Here is a 16,287-nt window from a genome sequence, read left to right on the forward strand (position 1 = left end):
CTGGACAGGAGCCTGAACTGCAGAGTGTCATGCAGTGCTGCTGAGCCCAGCAGCAGCACTCAGGACGACCTGCTGAGCAGCCACCTGTATTACCAAAGTCACAAAGCGGGACATCGCTTTTCTATCCGCTAAAGCAGGTGAAGGCAAGAGGTTTACACATCTCCTGTACGTGCATCTATTCTTCAGGGTGTGTTTTAGTGGTGCAAGAGAGGTAAACTCTCACTGGAAAACATCAGGGTTTGCCAAAGCTGCCTGTAGTACAGTTTTGAGGGAATTTGTGGTTTTTTTTTGCAGTAGCCATGCAGTTCTTGTCTTGTCTGCAGAACTGCAACATGCCAGCTAGCCCTGGCAAAATGTTTCATGGGTATAACCCAGAGTTCTGGTGGAAGGAATAACCCAAACTAATTTTAAATCCATAAGCTGTTAAACTGAAAGAAACACACAGAGAATGTGAGTTGTCCCCCATCATGAAAACTTTCACAAATTATTAAAAAGTCAAATGCCTGTCTCTGGCAGCGGGATTTATTACAAATTATGTCTATAAATAGCTTACAGTATTGAATAATTTGCTGATGGGACAGCCTTAAAAAATAGCACATCACTACCACTTGGGTTGCTTCTGTGTGAATAGATTACTCCTACTGATGAGCATCATCAAGTTAAAGATTTCCTTGGCTCTGTACCTCCTTCCCATTACATTTCAAACTAGTTTACTAATGGACTGGAGGAGATTGTGCAGGCAGAGAGGTGTGATGTCCTCATGTCAGGTTAGGCCAGATCAGGAAGTTCGGGTGGAATGAGACGAATCCTTGCCTCTCTCACCAATGTCAGTCTCATCAGTAGCCTGGATCACAGACTACTGTGGTCACGCACACAGGCACCCAGCAAAGTGCCTGTCATCTACTGGCTCCTTAGGACACACACTTAAAATATATTTAAATGTATTTAAACAGGCAACACGCAGGAATTCTTGCTGTGGGACTTTCTATACCTACCTCAGATTACCAATATGCTATTTCTGATGTTGTTCATGATTTTATCTCCTTTGAGCTGCTTTCATTTGGGTTAAGGAAGGGCTTGGGCTTCATCTTTAGGGACAAAAATAAGCCTCTAATAGACATATGCAAGAAATTTTGATCATATCATTGCTCATATAAAGAAAGATTAAAAAGAATTTTTTCTCCCAGTACCTAACAAATTTGAGATGTGGGGTTTGGCAGAGTGGTTGAGAAGGGAAGTGGCTCATCTGCACAGCAGACCAGGGACTGATTGGACTGCCTAGGAGAACTGCCCTATGTAAACCAAGTCAGAAGCTGGTAAACAAAGCAAAGAATCCCATTTCTCACTGAAGCAAAACCTCAAGTACTTAGGTGAAGGTATTAACTAAAACCTTTGTCTTGTGTCTCCAAATGCCTCTCCCAGCTACCTAAAATGCAGACAAAAAGGGAATCTGGGGTCCTAACAACAGGTTGGGGACCATCATTTCAGGGTTGGAGAGAAGCTCAATAGTTTGATTGGCAAAAGTCATGGAAACAAGGAAAGAAATTCTATCAGGTATCCTGGACCTTTATTATGCTACCTCTCCAACATATATCACTATACTCCTTAGATTTAAAAATAAACCCTCTGGGCTTTCATTGATGAGCCAGGCATGTGGAAGAGGAATAAAGTGTCAGCAGCTCTTGTGTTTATTACCTTCAGTTCCTGAAGGAACTCACTTCCAAATGCAAACACTGCTAGTGTGTATCTGCTAGTGTGTCAGATGACAACCAAAGCAAAGGCATGGAGTGTCTGCAGCCTCTGCATGTATCTGCTGATTCTGTCATGGGAAGCAGATATGCAGACAAGGGAGTAGCAGCTTCCACATATGGGTTTTCTGTTGGGATTCACTGTTGATAACTGCTACCCTAAGATGCCTATTTCCTTACCTTAGGAGAAAGAAAGAATCCATCTGGATTTTTGACAACTCATAGGCCATGACAACTATTGGGCAATTGCTCTATGTGTAATTGGAGGTTAAAGTTACTCCTCTAAGCAGTTACTAGGATTACAATTATTCCTTCCAGTTTATCACTACTACTTGCTGCTTAGTTCCAAACTGTAGATGATGCCTTTAAAGTCTGTACACTGAAGTTATTTCCAGCCTGTCAATCACCCTTAAAATGGTTTAATTCTACCTGAACCTCCCAAGAAAAGCATGCCTGAAAACAGTCTCTATATTTTCCTTAGCATCACAGCTCTATCCATCTTCTGACTGTGTGATTTTTAGGGTACTCACTCAATAAAGTTTGGATTCATAGAATTGTACCTAATTCACACAGACTTCAAAACTGACCTATGTCAAATGAGAGTAAGAAACTGGCATGTCACTAAAAGACAGCTGGATTACTCAGTCAGCTCTTCTGCTTGTCACCTGCCAGTTGCCACTTTCTCTGTCAAAGCTTGCCTGCACTCTGTGAAGGTCTCTGGGCAGCTCTCTTATTCACCAGCAGCTGTCAGTCGTGAGCTGCTCTGCCACAGTCCTGGACACTCCAAGGCACTACATCAACAAGTTCCTAAAAAGAATTTTAAAATAATTAACAAACAAAACTTTCTGTTGAAACAGAGTGACATGTACCTACCCACCTTTATTTGGAGAAGAGCTGACTCTAAAGAAGCTGACTAATGTGTCAGGATATGTCCAAGAGGAGACCCTGATAAGGAGGGCACATCTAGACATCTTCAGCGAGAGTCTGTGGGCAGCCAGAGCAGGGCAGGAATCCTGGGATAACACCTTCCCTGGGATGTTGTCAAAATAAGCAATCACAGGGTAACTCCCGAGGCACATTCTCTGCTCAAAGTCAGTTACCAAAATAACTATGGTAACAATTACAATAACAATTATTACCTGCTCATATACAAACTTACCTTCAAATTACTTCACAATGTTTTAGAAGGCACATCCTTCTAGACCAGATCAAACCTTTTAAGCTTAATCCATTCAGCCACCTGATACCCCATAATGATTCACATTTGCTTCCTGAGGCAGTAAAGATTTCACTGTGGTTTCACAGCATTTCATGTCACACAGAAGTAAAGACCTGTCCTTTATAATGCCAGAAGAGGGAAATCAAACTAAGGAATCTTACAAACGTTTTGGCTGGACTGAAATCTAAGCTCCTGGCAGATGACTGGTTTTCCCAAAAGCAAGGTATGTGGGAAATGTCCAAATTTCAGCTGTTCAAGATATCACTCTCAATATCAAACAAATGTCCAAATTTCAGCTGTTCAAGTTATCAGTCTCAATATCAAACAAAAAGGTGCACTTGCAGGTTAAGTGTCAATGCAGGTACTAGTACTCAGCTTAGGGCATTTTTAAATGGCTATTAGGCACAAGAGAAAAATAGGTTAATGAGTACTTTATAAACAGTTAAAGATCATTGGTTAATATATGGTCTCATTAAGATGGCAACATGGAGGACCCGTGTCTCATTTATTAACAACCACTGAAGTCAGTGTTGGAGCATAGGGCTGTTTGTTGGCTGTCAGAGTCAGTACTAGCAAAGCTGAGATGCCTAGATTTCATTCCCTTATTCTTCAGCCTGCAAGAAAAAAACAAAACAAAACCAAAAACCAAACCCCAACCAGCCTGAAAGAGATCTGATTTCTGCAGACCAGCTAGTCATACAGGAATTTTCGTAATAAACATTCCTTTCAGGCATACCTAGGGAATTAACATCTGAAATGGAAGAAATGGATAAAGTCTATTTGAGCAGTACAAGGAACAAAGGCTGCTAAAAGGAGTATTAGAATTTACACCTCAGGAAAAGAAGTGAAGTTTTAGAAACATCAGGCACTGTCAGATGTCATTTCCATCTTCAAAATATTGTACCTATCTCAAGAAAAAAAAGTCACAACTGTATAATGCTCCAGGTTTTCTTTGACAGGTACATCACCTGTCAAAGATGATGTATTTTTCACCAAGAGCTCCACACAAGACTTTTAATTAGCCATTCTGCAGCACAAAAAGCGAGCATCTCAGTGATCCCACACTCACTAAACTGGCAATCTGCAAGGCAGGAAAGCAAAGTCTGAGTTTCAATTTTGCACTGCATAGTTCTTTACAAGATTTGCCCTACTCATTTGAGGACATAACAAGGTGTGTAGCAATGCTTGTCTAAGCCAACTTATTTCACTGAGACCTAGCCATATACTGAAGCTGACAGTGAACTTTCTTGCTGAGATGGTGTCTATGCAGATAATTAAGGCTTATCACAGTCTAGAGTCAAAGACTGATGAGAAGACCAGCAGGAGTCATGAGAATCTCTGGCTTTTCTCACCCTTTACCTGCTATTTTAGAAATAGTAATGGATTTCATTAAAGTGAGTGTTATTATGAAGAAAAAACGCACAACATTCATCCAGACAAGTACTTGTGCTGTTCTGAGAAAACAGAGGCCAAAAAGCTCTTTGGTACATTCCTATTAAGAACTTAACATTTTAGTGACTGTATGAGGGGCAAAAGCATACCTTTCATTATCTCAACTGTCACTGCATGAGGAGGATGCCACCCCATAACTCTCTACTATTGTGCTACAGCAATAATATCCTGCCACAGGCATGGGACTTCATCTCAAACCAACCTCTTACCAACCAACCAACTTAACCAGTGGGAGGAAAAAGACAGGAGAACTTACAGAAAACATGAAAACTTAAATTTAGAGAAAAAAGAAGAACTCAGACTGCAAGTGTATGGCAGATTTGAGTTAAGCAACTTTAACAGCTTTGCTTGTTAAAGAAATAATGAGGAAAAAAGATCCATTTCAGTTCAAACAGCTCCTGAGAAAAACATTGTTAAATGCCAGTTTCTGTAACACAAACACCCTCAGCCCTGTCAGTGGTACTCTCTTTTACAGCTGTTTGATGTGACGTGGCTTTGAGCAGGAATCTGTAATTTACATGTTTTCATTTCTAGCAAGATTCTTTACTGATCTCCCACCCAGTCCTACAGATATTAAAAAAAAACCTATACAAAACATTCCTATTAAAAAAATCCAGCTCCTTAAAGATCAAATGTTTGAAAACATAATATTTTATTTGAAGTAACATACAAGATACATATGAACAAGGACAGAGGAACAAGTAGAATGCACTATTAGGTGACTGACAAACAAATGCAAGGCAGAGAATTACTAGTAGAAGACTCAAGAGAAGTAAGCTGTTTTCTGGTGAGGTTACATTAAGAAAGGAGATGAAAACATCTAAAATAGCTTTTCTACCAAAAATGTTCCTCCACTAACTTTCCTATGCATATTTATATTATCATCTCAATATTTCGAATACTGGCAAAATCAGAATCTGTCTTCTGATGTTCAAATTTGCTTTAAATCAATTACAGTGAAAAAGCACAACTTTATTTGAAAGGGTCCAGCACTCTGGCTATAAAGCATATTTATCTCATTATGTAATGAACACCCTCTAGAAAAATGCTACTGACCACACTTTGCTGAGCTATGACATGTTCAGTGTGAAGTAACATTACAAAATCAGCATTTCTTTTTTATTCTTCCTAGTCTTTCACTGATGGAATTTTTACATATAATGCTACTTCATAACTACATTAACTACACAAAAGTAACAACTGGAGTTTCCACCTTGAAGACATCAAAAACTCTAATGCATATATTTTTGGTCTTTTTCCCCCCTTTTTTTAACAAAAATAAACTGCTTTTTTCGTAGGGAATGTTCTCAGTTCTTCAACAAGGTCCTGTTTGCTATTTCTCAAGGAATGTCAATGGTTAACCATTAAAAACATGACTGCAGAAACTAATAGTTATAAATTGTAGGTTTACAAGGAAGTAAGGTAAGAGTTTCAGTGTGAAATTAATATTAATAAAGAGTTATTTTAAACATTAGAAGCAAAGAATACCCATTCAAAACAAAAATTATTGAAAAATAAAACAAGCCTACATTTTCTTTCCTTGACAACTTCTGATAGATCAGATGCTTTTTGGTATTTCAGTCCTCTGACTCATATCTGAGGATTAAAAAAGAATAAATAGAAAAATAATTAAAACATACTAGAAAATTCTCCAAAGACATTTTGTCTCTAAAGAGACCAAAGCAATAAATTACACCCAAGAGTGACACATTTCTGTCAACGTTTACAGTATGACTTAAGCCACAGACAAATGCACAGACTGTTTTCTCCTTTTAAAACTGGCCAGTTTACCAAATAGTAAAATGAAGGAATGACCTACCCACAAACCCAAACAATTGCCACCTGGAGTATCTCCCATCTGCATCTCTCTGTGTGAAGCACCTGAGGCCTTACCTGCCATAGCCATGAATATCCTGTATGCTCTCCACACTAAATTCTCTCATTACTTGCTATATGGCAGCTGCTGTTGTACTGCCATGTAGCAAGTATGCTATATGGCAGCCAGCCCTAACCACACCAAACATCCATTCAAGGGACTGGTCTGTCAAAAATCAAAGCATAGCCTATTAGAAGTTCTTTTTAAGGGAAAATGTATAGACTGTTTTAGAGACAAAATAGGAGCAGAACATGGATCCAAAACAAGGATCTTGTTGAGACAGACAGGGCAGCACGACTTACTTGGAAAGTCTTCTACGGAGATCCTTTATCTGCTCATTCTTCTTGGTGAGAATCTCTTTCATGTTGCGATAGGCAGCTGTTTGCTGAAATTTCTTCTCCAGTTCCTACATAATAACATCAACAAATTTTTTACATATTATGAAGACTAGCCAAAATTATTTAAAAAAAAAAAAAAAATTTGCTTTTCCTCCTCAAGTTTGACAATACTAGTTTTCTGTTACTTACTCAAATTTAGATAAAGTCAGTTGGTAGATTCAAAGGAGATTACTGGGGCAGCTATAGATACCCCAACTTCATTTTCTAACAAAATCAAGCTAAAAGTCTTCAGAAGACTGGGAATATGCTTTTCATTTAAAAATTTCCATTGAGACAAATAGTCAATTTTTAAATATTCTTCTATTATAACCATGCAGTTAGTTCTGGGTTTGCTATTTTACGCTTAATGTGTTTTGCCATTGAAATAACAAAAATACAAGGGCAAAAGTGTAGGCTGGTAAACTCTGCATCCTGTAGCTTATGCTTGTTAAATCACTAATCAGTTAAAATGTGAGTAAGGAATGCATTTTCACATTACAATAAAATGCTAACCTTTTCAGCTGTGGATAGCTGATCCTGAACCTTCAGTAAGTCATGTTTTGTTGTCACCAAGTCTTCTTCCAAGAATTTTTGGTTTGCAGTAGTGTCATTCAAAGTCTTCTCAAACTGGGATTTCAAAGCTGCCACTTTATTCTCCAGTTCAGTGATATCCTGGTTTGCATTATGCTTCAACAGAAGAAATATTGAAAACATTCAAATTCAAGAGAAGAAATAATTAAAATTTTAAGTGCAAAATTCCACACAAAGTAGGTATGTCTTCACTTTTAATAATAATGTCTAAGTTACTCCTATAAAGCCTAAATGAGAAGTGCTTCAACTAAAAGAGGAGCTAGAGCAGAAACTGATTAATAAATTAGGAACTTATTAATAAATGCTTTTTAAAGATGGCTGGAATGTCTTCTCAGCGAAGATGAGACTTTAAGTTCCTGAACTTCTTTAGGAATAAGTTAGAGCCAGAGGATGAATCATATTAGAAGAAGTTGTTTACTATACAGAAACAGTAAATTACCATTTAAGATCTGAATGTGTACGCTACAATGTGTTTTTGAAACATTTCCAAAGCTGTTAGTGTGGGACAGGTAGGAGAGGCTGAAAGTGTTAAGGCTCACACTCTCAGCCAGGTACCAACATCGTGCTGTTCTCAGGAGTCTTACACAAAGAGGCTCCAAGTTGCAAAGCAACTTTCTTGTTTCCTTATGAGAAGAATCAACTGAAACTTTCCTGAACAGCAGTTCTGAGTCATGAAACAAAATAATCGTGTAACTGTTTTATGAATTTTCATTATAATAAAAGCAAAAAAACAAACACAAAACATTCTCAGGTTTTAAAGCTCAATTTCAAACTCTAAAGTGTCATGACTCAGGATGAGGCTGAACTAGAAGCACCTTAAACAACAAAAACTAAAACCTAAGAAAGCCTTGTTCCTTTTTCTATCTGGAACATAAGACTTGAGAACAGGATAGTAGTACCTGTAAAGATGAAAAGCTTATTTTGAATTCTGAGACACAGTCCAAGGCTGCAGTGTTGAAAAGCACTACATCCATTTTGTACATTTGAACTGTTATTTTCTAACCATGACATAAGTCAATTATGCAAAAATTCTAAATCTTCAAATTAAACTGAACCAACAGAGCAGTTACTCCCAGTTACGGTAACTCACACTTTCTATGTGAAGCTATCTATTAACTATTATTTAAAAAAAAAAAAAATCAATCTGATGAGTTTATCCTTAAGAACCAGTTGTGGTTTGACAGTCATTTATTTGTTCAAAGAGTTTGAAATCTACTGCTTTATGAACAACTGAGAGAAAGTGACAGATTACAGAGGGCTAATTAGGACATGAAAGCTGAAGATACTCAGCAGCCCTGACACTGAGGCCAATTCATATTTAACCAGAAAAGCAGGATGAGATTTGGTTCCAATCTTTTAACATTACAAACAGTATACCCCTTTAATATTTTAAACATTTAATAATTTAAAGTTTAACATAACAGTGAAAGAAAATATTTGCCATGACTGATTAATCAAGTTCCCTATTAAAAATATGATTTGATACAATTTTGTAAACTAAAAGGTAAACTTTTGACATATTTAGAAAACCAAGTACATACCATAAACCAGGTAGAAAGCAAAATAAAAAGAAATCAGGATTAAAATATGAAAATTAAAATAGAAATGTTCTATTATCTTGAACCTTACTTCCTAATCTGTAAATATTGCAGGTATTACGCAAAATAACTGGATTAAAGTCTTCTAATTTTATTGAAAGACTGAACTGAGATGTTTTAAATTTAAGACACAATTACAATATGAACAAACTTTGTAAAATTCTAATTATTGACAAATAAAGGCAGAAACTTAGAAAAATACTCAGGTGACCTGAAGAGATTTATTTGTGTCAACACGACTTGAGGCTTCTTACAATTTTTTGCCATCAGCAACTCACCATGCTGGAGTCCTCATTTACAAAACAGATTAGGAACCTCAAGTAATAAAAATTAAAAATGAAACATTTTTAACAGTATGCTGATATAGGGAGAACTACAAAACATCAAAGAAGCACTAAGTCTGGCTTGTTTCTGTCAACAACAAGCGACAAATGTGTGAAAGAATTAGTGTTTTATTGTTGCTCTAAAAACCAGGTTAGGTATCTGTGGAAGGGGTTAACAGCGGGCTTGTTAGTTAAAGGAGAGAGAAGAAGCTGAGAAGCAAGAAGAAGCTGATAAGGAGTTTTCTTCAAGGCTGTAACTAAGGAGACCAAGAGAAGTGAGGAATTGAAAAAAGATAAGAAGAGAACTTTGTAGCTGGACAAAGTATTTTTACAAAGTTAGCTGAAGTCACTGTAACTTTTTACTAATAGTGTTATGTTGATTTATTGTAGCTGATAGTTAGGACAGAAGAAGCATAAACAATTAGAAAGTATCTAAAAGGTCAGCCATGTTCAATAATAAAGAGTTGCCATCTGTGACTGCTTGTGGTCTCTGCTTTGTGTCGTGACCACCTCGACAATGACAGGTATCACTCCTAAACATGAAGAAACAGACAGACACAGATATGTGTCTGTTAATACAAATATCAGCCCTGGGAATATGACTTCTGGAATACTACTTCCTGATAGTTCCTGAATACATGTCATAACATCAACTAATGTTATGGATTACCTGCTGACTGACAGACCAGCAGGAACAGACAATGTCAGCAGGAACAACAATAACTTAAACTCTTGCATTTGCCAGAAAAGGAACACACCATACAGACCAACATTTTGGATGTGCTGGCAACAGTTGTGTTAAATGGGAGCAGAGGGATATAATTATATTTACCTTCTGATCTCCTTGGATCATCTGTAAATCCCTCAGTGACTTCTCCAGCTTGGACTTCTCATCTAGGGCAGCAGTAGCCTGAATTACATTGAAAATTTAAAACCTCAGAAATGTATTTTAACTGAAAACATAATAACCATGCAATTCTTATTTAGATATTTTAAAATATGTAACCAACATTAAGCATCCAAGATTACAGGGAATTTACCTGTGTTTCTATGGTCCTGAGTCTGGTCTTCAATTTTTCATTTTCTTCTTGGAGATGAGCAACTGTCTTTGGGTTAAAGAACAAGAAAATGTTTGTGAACACCCTGGCACCATTCCAGATTTTTCAAATATTTCAGAGAAGAAAACGCACTTCATAACTTAGGAAAGCAAAAGAGATTCTAAATGCTTTTATAAATGGCCTTCATAAGAAATCAATAATTCATTAATTTATTGTGGTTTTTTGCCTCAGTGAGAAAGTAATTTAAGTCTCCAATTCTACTGTAACATATAGGGCCGTTCACTTAAACACACGCTTTACTGCATTTACTGCAAAAGTGATTAGTATCTTATTAGTAACAAGATTCTTGATTAAAAATTGCATGTTCAGGGATGCAAACCTCATTGTTGTTTATAATTCATATTTTCAATCAACAGGCAAGGAAGAATTAATCTGCAGTTCCTTTTCAAAAGAGACAAATACCAAGTTACTGCATCTCCTGTTCTGTGTAAATACCCATGTATTATCTGTCAGAGTAAATTCACCACATGAACTTTGAATGATTTGGGGGGGAAAAAAAAGACAAGAGATGTACATATTCAAGAAAAACTGTTATGATTTTGAAATTATTTTTGAAAGAGAACTACATTAACCTATAAGCAAAACACAAGTCTGAATTCTTTGAATGCTTTAATTATTGCAGTGAATAACAACAATTTGAGACAAACATTGTACTCAACACATCATTTGGAAATACAGGACAGAAAATATAACTCCTTTTTAATTATCTTGATTATCCAAAACTTAAAAGGGTACTATAAGAAGTGTGATATTTTAGAAAAGTACAGGTGAATGAAATGAGTATAATATCCCATAAAAACTACTGATATTATTAAGTACTAGAAAGTGTTTTGTAATTCTGAAAATGTTTAGCAAGTGAGAAATCAAATGTTTTCAAAACCAGTACATTCCAAATTCTTTAAGTGCCTTTTTCTTCAGGAGGGATTTAACCAATTTACAAAACAAAAAAGAATGGATGTAATAAGATTGACTTCAAGTGATACAGAAAATGTTCAATAACCTGGTCATTTCAGCCAGCTGCATATTTTAATTTACTTCTTTGTTGAAGCACCAGCTAGCTGTATGGAACTAATTTACTATTTTACGCCATTAAATGGAAAAATAAATTACTACAAAGACCAAAATGTTTTTGCAAAAGAAGGGTTGATACTACGATACATGTTAGAGATTACAAGTGTACAATAAATTTCTGATGCTTTATAATTTTTATTAATTTACTAGTATTTTACTTTACATTTTGGGATATATTACCATGATGTCTGTATAATGACCGACAAATTATACAAATATTAGAGTACAGTTATTCAGTTCATTTGCATAAGCAGAATGATCATTGACCACAACTGCCTGAACAGTCAAGTTCTTACCTTGTTTAGCAGCTCTGATCCACCTTCATTTAATGGAGCAAGTTTTGGTTTAATGGGATCTGCAGTGGACTAAAGAAATAATAATGGTGAAAAAATTAAATTATACGTATTTCTAGGGGGGAGAAAAGCCCCTAGCCTGTAAATCAACTACTGATAGTCAATTCAGCTTTCTTTTAAAAAGCAAATGAACAACCTTTGATTTAAAGCTCATTTTTTACTGCTTGCTTGGCTCCTAAGTTATGGACTTCACTTTGAGATTAAGTTAAACAAAGATACTGCACAGAGACATAAAAGTATTGCAAACACAATTCTACAGAAGACTGACAATCCTGCAGCAACTAAAATAAAAAAGGAGTAAAGAGAACATAATATTTGAGTGATTGTAAGAGTAAAAAGTATTTACAAAGCTCCAAATAATTTTCTCATTTAAGGTATTAAAAATAACATATATTACATATATACTAAAACAATACAATATATATAAATACACCTTTATGCTACAAACCAAATAAGGTTCAACCATATTCATGCAAGACAAGCTAGAGTGACAACTGTACTGTGCAATCTTCTCAGCTCTTGGGTCCATGTTGGGACAAGCAAATGTCTCAGTCTCAGCCCAGGTACCAGAAGCAGACACTGCCACATATCCCTGGTCTGGCTGACCTTAGGATGAGGTGTGTGAGGCACACCCCAGAAGTGCAGAACAGGCACTCTGGAAACAGCCAAGGCACATCAGAGGGAGCCTTGATGCCAAAATGCAAAATGTGACTTTTTTTTTTTTTTTTTTTGAGAGAGTTTCAGAGACTGTTTTGAAAAAAAAAAAAGGGTGGGGTTTTGGTTCTGGTTTTCTCCTAAGCACAGAGAGTCAATACTAAGCATTTTAAACATCTGTCATGACTCCACATGACGTTTGATTATGATTTGATTAAAATAAAATTCTACCTTTTTGCTTGAAGATGTATATTCTGACTTTTCAAACTCAGCAACCTGGTCCAATAATTCTCTTGGAAAAAAAATAAAGATACATTTATTTACCAAAGAAAAATATAAGGAGGCATTTCTTTACTAAGAGCAACACTATGAAACACATTTTACCAGGCTGCTGCTATGCATTTTCTTCCATGCAAAATTCTTGTTAGAAGTACAGAATGAAGTCCTACACAAATACCATAAATGTAACAGATCATGTCATGTAATGGCATGATATATGCATTATAATAGATTTAGCATCCTTAATCAAAATATAATCTAACCAGACAACAAAAGTTTTTAATTGAGTCCAGTCACTCGCTCCTAAAAGATTAATTCAAGTAAGAATATTAATAATAAAACATCTTGCTCACAATTTGGAAATTATTTTGTATCTTGCTATTTCACAGATGGAAACATTGAAGCTAACCTATCACTGATACAATAGTAAAAGAATAGGTTTCTATGGTTAGGAAAAGAATGCAAATAGTCAACACTTTGATGTTTTCTTATTGTTACAAGTACAGTCCAGCAGCTGTTACCGATTCTCCAAGTCAGAGACGTCTGTCTGTAACTTCAGGTACCATTTCTCAGCCTGTGAGAAGAGCTGCCTCAGAAGTAAAACGTTGGTGTAAGTTGTGTTTATGAGCTCTGACTCCACTTCACTGTGTACAACACTCTGCAGTCCATCCAGCATGTCTATCACCTCGTCAACTGTGAAAGTCTCTTCAACAAGTCTAAACAGAGAAGTCAAGATGAGTCAGGCGTGATAAAGGTAATAATTCTGCCTTGTTATGAGATCTCACTACACAGGCACCACTCATATAATGCAATGTTTCCTAAAAACATCCACTGTCAGTCGTTATTAGATGACCACAGCATTACTAATTGGTTATTTTATTTGAATTTTCTCTTTAAATCTTTAAAATCACAAATATTAATTCAGCTACAGCCTTGAATTGAATTTACATATCAGAAGCAAGATATGAAGCAATGTCATGCTGTCAATATCTCTATTAATTCCTAAGAATTTGACGAGCTTGGGTTTAAAAGCATCTGACTTGTAACTTCTGGAAAATACAAGAACATAAAAACCTAAATGAACAAAAGTCACCTCACAAAGTACTCAAACCTGCCGCTGCTGCTAGGATATTTTGCTTTTTTCTTGCTTAGCACCACCCCACCCAGCACCTGCTGTCCTTGAGGTCCTGGAAACAAGAATCCACTGTTTTGAGACACATGCCACGCTTGAAACGAGCGAAACGCATGTAGCTGACCACTTCATTCTGGTGGTGCTCATTAACACCCAGCTCTGCCTGCAGAGGAAGATACAAGCACAAACATAAGGAAAATTGAGCATGACTACTGTGAATACTTGCCTTCTGACTAGTTTCTGTGACTGCTTTCACAGGGTTAGCATGCAAACTAGCATGGTGAAAAACAACCACATTTTAGTACATTAAGTCCCTATGCAAGTCTCATAAGTGGGTGAGAAAGCTCCAGTACTTGGAAGCAAGGGCTCAAGTAACCTCCAAAAAGTCATGCAAAATCAGAGAGACAAAGGCAATCAGAACCAGAAAGACTGTTCAGGAGATGAAGCTCTTGGATAAATATATCTTGGTACTACATTACACATGCATAATGTAGCTGAATGATGTATCTTTCATAGATGTACTAACAAAAGCCCAGAGGAAAGTATGTTATGTTTGTTACTTTTTATGTAAATTTTTGAGACTTTTCACAGAATCATAGAATGCTTGTGTTGGAAGGGACCTTAAAGACTATCTAGTTTCAACTCCCTGCCACAGGCAGGTACACCTCCCACTAGACCAGCTTACTCAGAGCTCCATCCAACACCTGGCTTTGAACACTGCTAGGGATTGGGCATCCAGAATTTCTCTGGGCAACCTGTTGCAGTGCCTCACCACCCTCACAATACAGATTTTTTTCAGTATATCTAATCTAAACCTACTCTCTTTCAATTAGTGCCCATTACTCCCTATCCTATCACTGCAGTTCCTATGAAGAGTCCCTCTCTGGCATCCCTGTAGGCCTCCTCCAGTTACTGGAAGTTTGCTATGAGGTCTCTCCACAACCTTTTCTTCTCCAGGCTAAACACCACCAAACTTGTCTATTTTCACAGGGGAAGTGCTCCAGTGCTCTTGTCAGCTTCATGTTCTTCCTCTGGACTTGCTCCAACACCTCCATGTCCTTCCTAAGTTGGAAACACCAGACCTGTATGCAGATGGGGTCTCATGACAGCAGAGGGGGAATCACTTCCTTCCACCTGCTGGCCATGCTGGTTTTGATGAAGAAGGAGATCTTAAGCGATAATCTGAATTTGTTTCTCAACAGCCCTAAACCAGGACACCCAGAAACAAATAATTGCCAGGGCAAATTAAGAAGGAAGTAATTTTAGACCTGGCTAAGTAGCCCTTTTATGCGTGCCTCTATTTCAAAGAATTATTGGTATGGGCAATCACATCACAGCTCATGTAGGTAGCATGAGTGACAAAGAGGCACAACAGGGCACAAGTGGGAGTTTGTCAGACAGTCCCTGGAGAGCTGATGCAAAGGCAAATCCATTTCATTTACCCCAATGTACTTTGTTAGCCTGGCTGATGTTGGGGAGAGGTAGCAATGAAGTAACTCAGACAAAACAGTTCATCTGATCACCTTGTCCTTAGGGAAGCTCCAGTGACAATGCTAACCTGGGATACCTGGATGAACAATCAATACTCTGGAAACTAAATGCAGCCGAGGAAGCAGCACCAGCACTAAATAAACCAGCTTTTAGAGTGTGGCTGCAAGACCGATTTTGCCCACAAAGTCCCATATATTGCAGATGAGAGATCATAAGGAAAGCTAAATTAATGTCTTTGCTGTTGCTGGAGGGTTTTTTAGTTGAAAGCTTCTATTCATTACAGAGACAGAAACGAAATTACACTAGTAAATAAACACATAAGCACAGGCCACTCGTGACCACCGAGTCAGCCACGCTGATACGCAGATAAGCCACCTGGCCACCGGATCCCGCAAAAACCCCAAGCCCTGGGAGTCTCCGCACGGATGGCAGGGATGCCCAGGAGGGCAGGTGGGGGCCGCAGCTGCCCCGAGCGACTCCCGCATGACGACAGGTCGCACTCCTGCCCCCGCTGCGGGCCGGCCGCCCGGGGAGGAGCGCCTCCGCGCCGGGATGAAGCGGGAATGCCGGGCGGGCCCCCTCCCGCTACTCACCATGGCGGCCGCTCCGCCGGCGCTCGGACGGCTGCGGGCCCCTCGTTGCCATGGAGACCGAAGCCTCGCGAGCGGCTGCGGCGCGCTCCGATTGGCGGCGGCGCGCCCACGTGACCCGCGCGCCGCGGAACCAGCTACGGCAGATATTTTATTTTATTTTTTAACTTTACCTTCGTATTTCCTACGTGCTCAGGTGCCGTTTTGAAAACTGCACTGTGTAGCAGTGAGCTGCTGAAGCGGTAGGGGCAGTTAGGCACAATGGGGAATTTTCCACGTTTATTTACACCACCTAAGATTTTTTTCCTAAAGGCTTTTTCACTAAACTCGGATTTTTGCAAAGCATTAGGATGTCAGCAGGACAGCTCAGAACCATAGAATGGTTTGGGTTGACAGGGACCTTAAAGATCATCTA

General features: G+C 38.0%; 1 protein-coding gene across 1 annotated transcript; it reads right to left on the reverse strand.

The window, feature by feature from the left end:
• Window positions 1-5,047: 5,047 nt before the first annotated feature.
• Window positions 5,048-15,946, reverse strand: LZTFL1 (leucine zipper transcription factor like 1). Its single transcript, XM_009086220.4, has 10 exons — window positions 15,876-15,946; window positions 13,830-13,954; window positions 13,181-13,375; window positions 12,612-12,672; window positions 11,670-11,738; window positions 10,225-10,290; window positions 10,017-10,094; window positions 7,186-7,359; window positions 6,598-6,701; window positions 5,048-6,015 (listed from the first exon to the last, which is right to left on the reverse strand). The coding sequence occupies exons 1-10, from the start codon at window positions 15,876-15,878 to the stop codon at window positions 5,997-5,999; spliced, it is 894 nt and encodes a 297-aa protein (XP_009084468.1). The 5' UTR covers window positions 15,879-15,946; the 3' UTR covers window positions 5,048-5,996.
• Window positions 15,947-16,287: the final 341 nt, after the last annotated feature.

The sequence above is a fragment of the Serinus canaria genome, chromosome 2, assembly GCF_022539315.1.
Source record: "Serinus canaria isolate serCan28SL12 chromosome 2, serCan2020, whole genome shotgun sequence".
NCBI lineage: Eukaryota > Metazoa > Chordata > Aves > Passeriformes > Fringillidae > Serinus > Serinus canaria.